Consider the following 12,733-nt stretch of genomic DNA (forward strand, 5'->3'; position numbering starts at 1 on the left):
ATTATATATATATATATATATATATATATATATATATATATATATATAAAAATATATATATATATATTTACATATATATATATATATATAAAAAAAATATATGGCACTTCTGTCTCTTAAGATAAAATTTATGCAATAGTACATGAAGTCTGATACATGTGTTAATACTCCTGATAAATATCTATCACAATTCTGAATGCTGGAAGTACTGTTTCTATTTAATAACTGACTGTGTTGATCAAATCTGAAGTTTTTAAAATTTTGAATAGTGGACTGTTTCCTTAGAATTAAGACAGAAGGTCTCAAAACCTTCATAACTAGTAATTGGTACAAACTGGCGGCTTACTGATGCAAGAAACATGGCTGGTACTCGTGAGGAGCTTCTCCTAGGTCTTACCTCCAAAGAAGCTGAATTGAATCTTTGATCTTAAAGTTAATGATTTTTTTTTTTTTCTTTCCAAGTGAAGATGAAAATTGTATATTTTTAAGAGGTTTCTTTTAGAAAAGCAGGAAGAAATAATGAACAGCCATCAGTTTGGAAATGATAACAAGAAGAAAACCCTGCTTCTAGAGGCATGAGGGACTACTTGTTCTAAAGCTCCTAACTGGCAGTTTTCCAGTACACCACTACTCATAGGCTTATGATCCATGGTGAAATAAGGAAGGGAGATTGGTTTAATTGCTTTTATTATGTGAATAGTTTCTGAAGCATTTGACACATTTTCAATAAGCCTCTTCAGAGAAACAGGGCCACCTGTCAGAATCAAGTGGCATTTGTTTTTACTTACAGTTAAGCAGATGAGAAGGGTGGTTAGTTTAGAAAGAAATTACAAAAAGTTAAATCTCCCCTGCTCAGTAGATGTGAACATGGTTTATTTGACAACTATGGCATTTGTTTTAGTGTTTCAGAGTAGAGTTCAGAGCTGGGGTAGAAGTCCACTACTAGTGGGAATGATATTAAAGAGTTACAGTTACTGTTAAAATTGTGTTCATCAGGACTTGATCTTTCTTTAACTGCAGCATATACTTTGCTGAAGACTTTTTTTTTTATTGGGATGTATTTTTGAAAGGTATTAATTCAGAAAGAGACTTAAAGGCTGCCATAGATAAGCAACTAAATATGAACTTCCAATGCCATGCAGCAGCCAGTGAAGGAAATATAATGTACATGTAATCAGGGCAAGCTTAAGTAGGAGTATGCAAATTTTATTGCTAGGTTTTTAAAGCATTAGTGAGACCATGATTGGCCTACAGCAACCAGCTTGGGCCTCTGGCCTTCAGACAGTACTTCAGCAGTTGGGAAGACTGCAAATGAATGAAGCTGACAGGTAAAACTGCTACATGATGAGAAGCTAGACAGGTTTAATCTTTTTAGATGACTGATACATATCTTTTTTTAGCCTGCGGATGTGTCAACTGAAGAGATTACTACTCCCAGTAGCTGGTTGCTGTTTCCTAATGAATTTAAATAAAACTTGTGCACTGACAAAGATCTGCTTTTGAAACTGATTTTACGTGTCCTGGGTCATTTTCACTGAAATGATTGAAGGGAGCATGTTTCAGAGTATGCAGCAGTCAGTGAAGAAAGCAGTAGCCTCTGGCTAAGGGATGATGGTGAGCAGCATGGAAGCAGGAGTCTTTTTGAATTCTGAATTCTGAATTCACTTTAGCCAAGAGAAGTGTAAAACTCAATGGCCGATACCAAAAGTTACCTACAGTTACCTACACAAAGGTATTTGGTGTCCCTTGGAGTACCTTGTGGTATATTGGACATGTCCACAGAGCCACTGGTGAGACTCCAAGCCTGCAGGTGACTTTCCCTTTTCTCCCACTGGCAGTCGGAGGGCAGGCAGGTACTGAGAGGGCATCTATAAGTGAATTAGATACCTGTGCTTGGGTAACTGAATTCTAGCAGAAGGGAGGAAGATTCTTGGTCAGAGGAGGTTCTTCAGGGAACTGTACTGAGGCATAACAAGACTTAGTAGCTGGAAGGTGAAGCTAAAAGGGTTCAGCATAGAATGTAGTCAGATTTGTCATGGAAAATGTTCATGAGCCACTTCCCCTCCGGTCTTTCAGTGAGCTGCTTGTTGTGCTTCAGCCTAAGTACATTATGTGATTTACAGATGGAATTGTTGAGTGAAATGGAACAGCCCTTCTTGTGCAAGAGATAGGATTGGGCATAGATAGGGTTGTGGCTTTCAAACTACATGAACATGGCATGGGCATTTAAAAATAAGTAATCTCTTTCCTTATTTCTAGGTGTACCATTTCCAAAGAACTTCATGTCAGTGGCAAAGACAATTTTAAAGCGTCTCTTCAGAGTTTATGCTCACATATATCACCAGCACTTTGATCCAGTCATCCAGCTACAGGAAGAGGCACACCTTAACACTTCTTTCAAGCACTTTATATTTTTTGTTCAGGTAAGTGAGGCAGGAGCATTATGGTTACAGTTATATTCTGGAAAAAGTCATGTGTCGAAGTAATGCCCCTTCAATTTCTTAACATTTGGTCTGTTTGTAGGAGAGTCAACACCTTCAGGACCCTAATATAGTGTCTTACTCCATTTTTATATATATTTACTGCTAAGCATTCAAGGAATGGGAAAGTTTTCAGTGGTTTGCTACAAAATTGAATACCAGAATTGTTCACTACCAAATAATTCAGTACAGTACTTCATAACAAAAGAAATAGGAGGACAGGAGGACGGTATCTGAAGCTGGACTGAAAAGAGTGTGCTTGCTTCAAAGCTTCATTCCCTCCCTCCCCCTTTAAAAAAAGAGTATCATCTTGCATTTCCTTCCTTTAAGTGTGGAGAAAAAAGAAACACTGCTATTCAGCTAACATCAGATAAGCAGAAAATGCTATAGTAGCCAAGCCTGGTCTCACAAGAGCCTACTACCAAATAACTTGCATCTGAATAAGACGTCTCACCTGAACTGCACATGTAAAACTGTATGTATGTCGTTCTCTTCATCCTTTTTACAGGAATTCAACCTTATTGATAGAAGAGAACTTGCACCACTTCAAGAACTGATTGAAAAACTCACCTCTAAGGACAGATAAAAAGAAGAGGATTTCTTGAAGTCACTTGTTTCTTTAAGCAAATGTGTGGTATTTGGTTTTTTTTGTTCATTCGGGTTTTTTTTTAAAAAAAACAAAACAAAAACCTGTGCTGTTACTAATGACAGCCAAGATCTACTTTGTGCTTTTATTAGGGGAAATCTTTTATCTGTTAGTGACAAGTGGTAAATAGCTTTGGGGTTTTTTTTTTGATTGTTGTTACTCATTGTGGAATTTTAGCAGGTGCTGAGTGTTTATAAAGGAAACATGCTTGGTTGGGGGATTGACTCTGGTGGTGGATGGGTTCTTCTATTGTGTCAGTGGTAGCCCATTCTCATGAAGTCCCTAAAAGACTTGCTTACATTCTTTAAGTGCCTTGGCAGACTCACTTCTGAGGTGCAAAGCACATACAATACTGAACATTGCTGGAAACAAAATATGAACTAACACCCAGGACACTTACTGATACTTGTTTTAGAAAAATATATATATGCTTACACTAAAAAAAAGCCATAACTTACTGAAATCAATGATCTCCAGCTTTTAATACAAATAATTGTCTTATTTTTATAGAGATTAATATAGAATTTTTCAAACCTAGATATTTCTTATAAAGAAAAGTGATGATGAAGTTCTAGTCGCTAAAGCGAAACGATGAAGGTGGTGTCAAAATTATAAAGAACGTGTGCTTAGCAAGTAGTTTCATGTCTGTTGACATTGGTTTTGGCTCTTCATAGTTTTATTTTTTTAACAGGGAAGCACCAACTTGGGTCAGTCACTTCTGTTAAGTTTCCTAGCATTTGCCAAATGAAGGGTTAGTTTGCACAGATACAGTTAGGGAAAATATCCAATATAAAAAAATGCAGTGGGGTAATACTAAGAAAAATCTGACTTGAAAAATAACTAGTGAAATCCTGCTTGTAGTTATGAGCCTGTCTCTGTGGAGCTCCCGTGGCCAGTGTTTTCTCTGGGAGGAAAGTGTGAATATGATTTCATGGACCACTTTGGATTTACATTAGCATGATGGTGTTCTCTCCCATTCAAAATTGCAGCCCATCTCCAAGGAACTACAGCAGTTGGGAAAAGTGATAGGAACATAATGGTGAATTTTTAGTGGTTTGTAATTTGGTAAGTGTATCTTCTGTTTCTGAGAAAACCTAATCAAACTGTGGCCTGGGCTAGTGTCTTTGCCTCTCTAGCCTTGTGTTCTCTCAAACCAGAACTGAGAATCACCTGTGAGAAGTTAAGCTCTGGAGTGATCCACAGACAGCGACTTAGAAATTTCTGCTGCAGCTGTATCAGTCAGGTTTCCCATTGTTGAAGCCTGTATGACAAGCTTGCTTATTAAGTTATGGATCTTGTCAAAGCCATTGTGTTTTTGATTCAGAGTAATCTGTACTGGGTTCTGCAGTGTGCTATTCCATGATATTCACTAGTTGCCAGATATGGTATACGAGGTGGCTAATGTTACCAGGCTTCGCTAGATTGTGACTCTGCAAAACCACCATTTTTAGACCTGAATAATATGATGTTAACTGACTGGTGTATGCTAGACTGACTCTTGAGCCGTTAAAATTTACAGGTGAAGCCAAGGTTAGCATGTGACAAAAAAGTTGAGCTTAATTTTTGCATGTCTTTGTTTGACTGAAAATGCTGAGTAAAGTGGAAAATGCCATGCAGCAGCCTGCAAAATATGTAAGTGGCCAGTAGTATAACCAGCTAATAAACATCTAAGCAGAGTAATAAACACGTCTTTTGGGAGACTAGAATCACTACTTCCAAGATAAAATTATGTATTTCAGAAACATCTGGAAGTTATTTTAAGAACTGTGTTATCTTCAATGGAGTTAAATTTTGTAGTCTGCTTAAACTGCTTCCTGGAGAAGCAATTTAATGTTTTATTACCTCTTCTGTGTCTCCTTTTTTTTTTTTTTTTTTTTAATTCTTGCTCCTCCCCCTGACCCCCCAACAGACTTGAGAACAATTGAGAAAATCTAGTACTGAGCTAGAAACTGGCATTGGCCTACTTGTTTCACTGCTGCTTATTTAGAAATGGAAACATGGAGTGTTGTGAAGAATGGTTATACAGTGGTGTTCATACAGAATTTAGGTTTGGCTACACTCAGATAGAGAGGCTGCTTGTGAAACACCTGCAGTTTAGCATTTGTAATGAACACAGTCCTTGGTGTCATTCAAAGCTTCAAGAGAGTGTAGAATGTCTTTGGCTCCTTTGCAGATGAGTGTCATTGTCCATTATAATCTGCTCAAAGAACAAGTGAAATTTTCAGTGATCCTTATGTTTTGGCTTTTTTTATGTCGTAGAGAAAGACCAAGTTTTGTTAATGTGCGGATGTCAAAGGAAAGGACTTCTCTGTTGTGGTCCTCTTAACGTAGTGTTGAGATTGGAGTTACCACAGTCCACACTGAGTCAAACTGACAATGAAGAGAGCTTTCTGTCAAATGTTTTAACAAACTCCTCTTTTTAAAAAGGTGGAGTAAGAGGTCCCTTCTCAGTCAGTAAGGATCTTGACTCTCCTGTGTGCGTACACACGTGTGGGAGGAAAATAGGGGAGTTATTCTATGTCTGTTACCTCTTCAGGGGCGTTGGGAGTTGGGAAAACATGTACAAGGCTTAAGAAGATGAGAGGCAAAACAAAACAAGAAGCATGAGCACAATTCACTTTCCATTGGCAAGTTGCCTGTGACTGCCGCATTCACCCCAATGCTTTTGTCAGTCCTTCTATTCCTAGGACATATCTGATCTGGCAAACATTGGATTTCCCCATGCAATTCTGTTGGCCAGTGGAAGTGTCAGTCAGTGCTGCAGCACCTAAATGCTGCCATCTGGAGTTGAATACTGGGCTGATAAGAAAGAAGGAGCTCCCTGGGGCAGAACATTCCATGTGTTGGACTGAGAAAGTAATCCTGTTGAACAGTTGGAGAAAAAGTATTGCTTTGGTATGCACTATTGTTTTTGTGCTGTATGGTATGTTTGACAAGGTAGATGGGAATGCAGTATTTCTATGGACTGTGTGCATCATTCCCGATGTCATTGCAGGTACAGGACTGTTTTTAACTGAGTAGCATACCTGACATCTGATGTGGATTTGACCACGTAAGCCTGGTGTGGGATCAGTAGGATGGCAGTGCTAGCTTTGGGTGCAGGGTTGGAGGGATCTCTTAGTTCAGGATGAATCACACAGAAGACAGTCATCTTTTCAGAGTTACGGGAGCAGTCAGTGTCCACCTGACTATGCAAAAGCAGTTTAACTCCCAGATTTGAATGGCACGATTTTGACTGGACTCCAGTCACTCGGGAAGCTGCATTTAAGAACATGACCTTAACACATAGAACCTTTTATGTGTGCTTCTATCTAAAGAGTATTTAATGACTGAAAATTTCCAGCTACAGAGGCGTGAAGAGTGGTGCAGATACAGTTTGATATTAAAAATCCTGTAAACTTTTCAATGAAAACTGCTTTGCTGAGTTGAGTCAGTGTTGCTCAAGAGGCTGCATGTGCATGTTCATTGCTTACTGGAGAGGAGCCTTTTAACCAGTGCTGGAGCTTGTGTTAGCACATCACAGCAAGCCGTAAGAGTGAGAATTGCAGGAGCCTGCTCCAAGTTGCTAAATAGGAGACATCCTCCATTAGATTTAAAGCTGTCTCATCAGTTTGGTATCATGTACCAGCAAGAAACACAAAAGAAAAATATTTAGAAATGAGGATTTGCTTGGAGTGATACCAGTGCAGTAGTTTTCATTCTTGGCATACTTCTGCTCTGGAATAGTGGTGTTGGTGTTGTTTTTATATTTAAATAGCCAGTTCTGGATATCCAGAGGCATCTGCTGCAGTTCAGCCAATCAGAATTAGAATGATTATGTTAAAAAAAAAAAAAAATTAGTTTTGCAGGATAGTGTATTTTGTGTATTTAATATGTGGCAGTAGAAAACACCTTTACAGAATAGTTTCTAGGCATGTAATAAAAGCTTGGAGATCATGATTTGCCTGACAGCTGTATGAACACATTGTTTAATTATACAACACTTGAAAATAACAACATTAAAGATATGTATGCAGTGTTTGGGATTTACTATCCCTATGCTGTTTATACTTGCAGCTTTTAATTGTTTTTTTGCTTCAAAAAGATGTGGGACCAGAAATTGATGTGTGTTTACACTCTTAAAGTAAGGGCACATGGATATGCTAAACAAAGTTGCCATGTTGTACAAACGGAATCTGGATCAAGTGAATGTGTTTATAAAATAGTGCGTTTGTTGGGGGGAAGGGGGAGGACACCCCCTCAGCCCCCCAAATAGAACCCAGAGAAATGAACCCTGAACAAACCCCGTGCTGCTCTAGGCCTACTTAGAGATGGACTCTGTTAAGCTTCACAGGTGCTTTGAGACAAAAACTTCCAACTTCCTTGTCATTGGGAGTGGAAGGTGCTGGTGGGTGTGAACCAGGCGGGGCTGCCAGTGCTGCCTGAGGCCTTCCAGTGTAAAAGAGTCTTTAAATTCTAAGGTCTGTGGTGTTCTTCAGCTACCAGCGTATTTGACCATGTCAGTGATTGGGTGGTCACTTCAGGAGGTCATCTACCTCGAGACGGGATGGGGCAAACTCTTATGTTGATCAAGATCAGCCACTGTTGCCAGTGTTGATGCTGTTTAGATGGTGTGGATACATTATGTTTGCAGAAGTAATTTTTCAAGTCGTTCAAATTCACGTCAGGGATACAGGCGAATCATGCAAAAGAAAAATGCCACATTCTGCCGTTGCAGGTAGCTGAATGGTAGATGGAGAAAACAGGTTTCAAGGGGCAGGTGGCCCATCTGCAAGTATCAAGTTTCTTTTACTGCTTACTATGCAATGTAGAGCTTTGAACTTTTGCTTTTACTTTAAGATATAGAGGAGCACTGTCCTTATTCAGTATTTAGGAACTGAACACTCTCCCAGTCTCCCTGACACTCGTTTAACAGGTAAGGATACCTATTGCTGCTATGGACTTTACTTTCCTTTCAGATAGTTCCTTTCCGTTTCTCGCTGCTCCCCTCTTTGGATCACCAGACACAGTTTTACTATAAACACATCCTTTTTGAATAGTTGTGGGGTTTTTTTTCCTTTCTACCCTCTCCCCACTTCCTACCTGCTGGAGTGCTGTATTACTGTATATAAACCACCCCCTTTTAGTTGGACTATTTAAAAAGCTGCAGCACGAACACAGATTCCTTGCTTTTCTTTCACTAAAAGATTTCCTGTTACACCGAATCTTGTTTCCCTCACCTCTGCTATCAGTTGTCTTTTTTCCAAACTGCACTACTAAAACCACTAGCAATTTTATGGATGCCTGTTGTCTTTTCCTGGATATCTTCTCTTTTGAGATGAGACTAACATTGATTATTTTAAATGTAAAACCTTTTTATTTTCCTGCTTTTCTTACAATTTCTTCTTGCCAGGTTAAGATTGCAGTCTAGGTAAATAACAAATTATGTTTTTGTTTGAAGAACCAATTACCTAAATTGTTCATAGAGTATTGTATTTTTAGGGGAAATTAATTTTTATAGCCACTAAACTATACTCATTATTTTTGTACATTTGCAACTTCTGACATTTTTCAGAGACATGTCGCGGAGGGTACACTTATTTTCATGGCTGTTTTACTACTTTGGGGTGCTGTGGTTGTGTTGCTTAGAACCTAGAAGCACATACCTTGATGTGCGATGGAAGAGAGAAGAATGCAATAAAAGTGAAGGAGGTTTCAATAAAAGGCTATTTTTGAAGGAAAAAAAATATATTATGAAAGCAACACTAACCTTTCTTCCGCCTTTAGAATGCTAAAATATATGGGAGAAAATGCAGTGTAAAATAGAAAATGCAAGATGAGAACCCTTACTGTAAGCTAACTGTGCCAATATCGCTTCAGTTTGTAGTCACTGATAGTTTTAAATGAGAACAGCTTTTAATTAAAAAAAAAAGTTGAATGTCTGATAATCTGCAACATTGTTTGAGAGTTGTAAATAATGTATACAGTCTGTTGTATGTGATGGGACAAAATATTTAAATTTAGGTTTTTTTCAATAAGAAACTGAAGGCTGTTTATAAGAGAAAATAAATAGCTATGTTTGACCATGATTGTCTTTATTTCCTTCTTGAATTTGTTTCTAAATTATCTTCTACTTGTAGATTTTTTTTTTGTATATTGTACACATACAAACATTACACATACAAATTAGATTTTTGTAATTGCCTTGTCTGAATTTGTGAATATTTGTATTGCAGGCAGACACAATAGCAATAAAACAACCTGATACCCTTTTAATTTCCTTGTTTCATGACCTGAATTTACCTACTATGGGTGGAGCTTGGTGGGAGATTTCTCATAAGTTTAATATTGCATTAATTGCATCTTGGTGCCAATCCCAGGGCAACTTTGAAAGCTTTGCCCACCAGGAGGGTGTCCTGCTGCAGCTGTAGCACTCCATGCTCTCAGGCTACCAGCTTCACATGAAATACAGACTCTGCTTTTGGCTGAGCTCAGCAGTATAGGGTGCCTTTTTTTTTTTTATCCTCCTTTTTTTCCTTATAAAAGCTTCCTGTGACTCTGACAGCCACAAAATTCCAGGTTTCCTACCCTCTCGTCTGCATCCATCTGCCTTCTCCACTCACCCCTGTAACTCCAAAGCACCCAGTCCTGTGGTAAGTCACCTCTTACGTGCAGCAGGGAAGCTGTTTGTGCCATCAAGTTGAAAAAGCTATTTAAAATCTTGCTGTTAATTTAGTCCCCACAAATCTCATGGTTGAGAGGTCATGCAAAGGGGAGCTTGTCTCAAAGTGCATTCACAGCTTGCAGCCATCGTATGTGGTTTTGCATGAGAGCCTGTGCTGGCTATGACTGCCTTGCTGCCTGTGCCCGTTGTGTAGGTCTGGGGATTTTTTTTTCCCACTTGAACTTGGTCACTCAAGAACCAAAACGTTTGTATACTGTGATGGTACTCTGCGAAACACGTTGTCAAATATGGGTTTGGTGACTGGCAGGAGGTTTTGGGGTTTTCAGCAATAAACTGCTAAATCAGTGGTACCAACCTGCATGTCACCTGTAAGATATTTCTGGAAGGGTTTTTGAGGGAAAGGGTTGCTTGTGAGGGCCTTTTGTTCTCGTCGATGTGGCCTTTGGCCTGCTCTGAGGGCAGGCACGTAGCCCTGGGTTTCCGTGTACAAGGAAACTCTGCCTGTGGCCGTGGGGGAGCGCTGCCCGGGAGGCAGGGAAGGCCAGCTCGCTGCCTCCCTCCCCTCGCCCGGGGCTAGGCGCCGGGCCGAGACCCGAGCAACTCGTGGCAGGGGTGGCGCCGGCCCATCGATGCGCTCTCCTGCCGCAGCTCTGCCTGAATCCGCAGCGCCGAGCTCGACCGGCCGCCCTGCCGCCTGCCCTCCCGCGGCCGGGCCTTCCCTTTCAGCCCTCACCGCCACCCGTACCGTGACGTCAGGAGCCGTGACGTCAGGGCTCGCGCGGTCACGCCCGCCGCGCGCCAAATTCGAAGGCGGGTGCGGGCTGGGCGCGGCGGCCGTTATCGCCGTTATCTCCATTGCGCGGGCAGCGGCGGCCTCCCCGCTCCTCCGGCCTCTTGGCCGCCATGGCCACTCCGCCCAAGCGCGGGCGGCAGGAGGGCAGGATCAAAAAGATCGCGGTCGAGGGCAACATCGGTGAGTCGCTGCCGGTCGCCTCACCGGGGCTGGGCCGGGGGGAGGCTGAGGGCGGCAGGAGGGGCGGCCTGGCCTCTAGCGGAGCTTGGGGGCGTCGGCGGGGGTTAGAGGCACCCAATTAATTACTTCCAAAACTTTATGCTTCCACCGTAGGAATTAAAGTTATAAAAATGACGAGATGTGGGAGGCTGTGTGTGTAACTTTATGTTCCATTTTCTAATTTATTAACCTTTTCAAAGATGCGTTGAAGTCCTGGATTTCTCCCACACCTTTCCTGATTGTAATGTAAAACACCTGTGTAAATGCAGACTGTCAGGTCAAACTTGTAATGTTTAATACTTCTGCTAATTAACAAGAGAAGCCTGTTTAACTGTTATAAAGAGCAGAAGTTGTAGGCTGTTCGTAATGAGATACTTTTTTTTTTTTTTTTTTCAAGAGGCAAAAAATCGAAGATGAGAGTTGCCAGGGTGTCAGTTTGTTTACTGATACATACTTTGGTGGTTGATAGCCAACTGACTGGCTTTTCTTAGGTTTAGATATTCTTTTTAAAATTTCTTGAACGTTTTTCAATTTTCAGATTAATGATTACTGTAGGAAGTACTTCGTATCTTCATTTGAGAAACCAGCACTCTTCCTTCCTATTTTTCAGAGTTGCTTGCTTTTTTGTTGTTGTTCCTAAAATAGCTTAGGAAGACTGCAACTTCATGCCTAAGAGTGGACCACTAAGTATCTTTAAAAAATAAAAATTTAGTGTTCTAATTGCAGATGTAACTTTCTAGAACTTAGATGTCTCATCTGGGCTGAGACTTGTGATTTTTGTTGAATTGGCTATTGGTGCTGTGTGGTACAAAATTAGTCAATTAATTGATATGTGGTACATGATACATCTCTAATTTATGCTTGTCATGAAGTCACAAGTACATGTGTGTGGGAGACTAATTTATGGGACTTCAAAATAGAGTTGTATAGTAGTTAAGTAATGACACTATCAGTGTGTTTTGACTGCCGTTCTTCCTGAATGCTTTTTCTACAGCTGCAGGGAAATCAACATTTGTGAATATTCTCAAACAAGCTGATGAGGAATGGGAAGTTGTTCCTGAGCCTGTAGCTAGATGGTGCAATGTTCAGCAAAAGTCTGAAGAAGATTGTGAGGTATGGTAAAAGAAATGAAGATGAAACTTAAAAAAAACCAACAAAACACAACCAAAACCCAACAATCAACAAAAAAAAACCCTGAACAAAAAAGAATCAAATGTTTCTCTAATTTCAAAAGGCCAGTATATCTGATAGACTAGGTATTTTAGAAAATGTACATGATAGCAATGTTATTGCTGATTCTTCTGACAATATTTGAGTTCCTGTTTTTCAGTTTGCTTGGTGTATTATAGAACAGATGTTATTCAACATCAGGATGTAAATTCTAAAAGTAAAAGTTTATTCTATTTTATGTATAAAAGCAAGGTATGGAAAAAAGTTAGGCAGAAGTTACTTGTAGCAACTGTGAATTAACCAGGTGAGAGCAGAGGGTTGTTGTGGAAGGTGTCCTGTAAAATGTCTAGGAAATGATTAACTACTGCTTAGTTGTTTATCATGTTGTTTTTTCTGTCAGCTACCTATAGTTCTGTTGGCAATCCAGCAGTTATCTAGTGGCCAAAGTCACTGCTGTGTAGACAGGCTTTGTTATGAATTGTAGAAGGTTTTTCTTTTTCGGATCTGTCAAAAAATACAACATGTTTCAGTTAAATTAAGCATGTAAACTTAGAATGGAGGTGTGTTGTTTGTAACTTCCTGAGCTATATTTTTTCAGAGTTAGCTCTTTTTTTTCTTCTTTCTTCATGATACCAAAGTAAATACAAATACAAAACCAGACTAAAGTCCTTTCTGTTAAGATCTGGGCTAACAAACAAGTTTAATAGATTTGAACTTCAAGTTAAAGATTGGGTTTTTTTAATTTAGTGTGGTGGGTTGAC

The 12,733-nt window shown here is 39.8% G+C and overlaps 2 protein-coding genes across 3 annotated transcripts in view; both read left to right on the plus strand.

The window, feature by feature from the left end:
• MOB1B (MOB kinase activator 1B) overlaps nt 1-3,507 on the plus strand; it is a 21,712-nt gene extending 18,205 nt beyond the window's left edge. The window contains exons 5-6 of the mRNA XM_026847474.1: nt 2,260-2,423; nt 2,989-3,507. Coding sequence (XP_026703275.1) covers nt 2,260-2,423; nt 2,989-3,066 — 242 coding nt within the window. The 3' untranslated portion in view covers nt 3,067-3,507. The remainder of the gene's footprint in view (nt 1-2,259; nt 2,424-2,988) is intronic.
• DCK (deoxycytidine kinase) overlaps nt 2,083-12,733 on the plus strand; it is an 18,973-nt gene continuing 8,322 nt past the window's right edge. The window contains exons 1-2 of one of the 2 annotated variants that reach the window (XM_026847473.1): nt 2,083-2,089; nt 11,797-11,915. Coding sequence is in view for 1 of the 2 variants with exons in the window: in XM_026847472.1 (XP_026703273.1) it covers nt 10,694-10,763; nt 11,797-11,915 (189 nt within the window). In the remaining variant the exon portion in view is untranslated. Of the gene's footprint in view, nt 2,090-10,479; nt 10,764-11,796; nt 11,916-12,733 lie in introns of those variants that run through there. The other variant, XM_026847472.1, reaches the window with a different exon arrangement.

This window comes from Athene cunicularia (assembly GCF_003259725.1).
Source record: "Athene cunicularia isolate RWA chromosome 4 unlocalized genomic scaffold, athCun1 chr4_part2, whole genome shotgun sequence".
Taxonomy (NCBI): domain Eukaryota; kingdom Metazoa; phylum Chordata; class Aves; order Strigiformes; family Strigidae; genus Athene; species Athene cunicularia.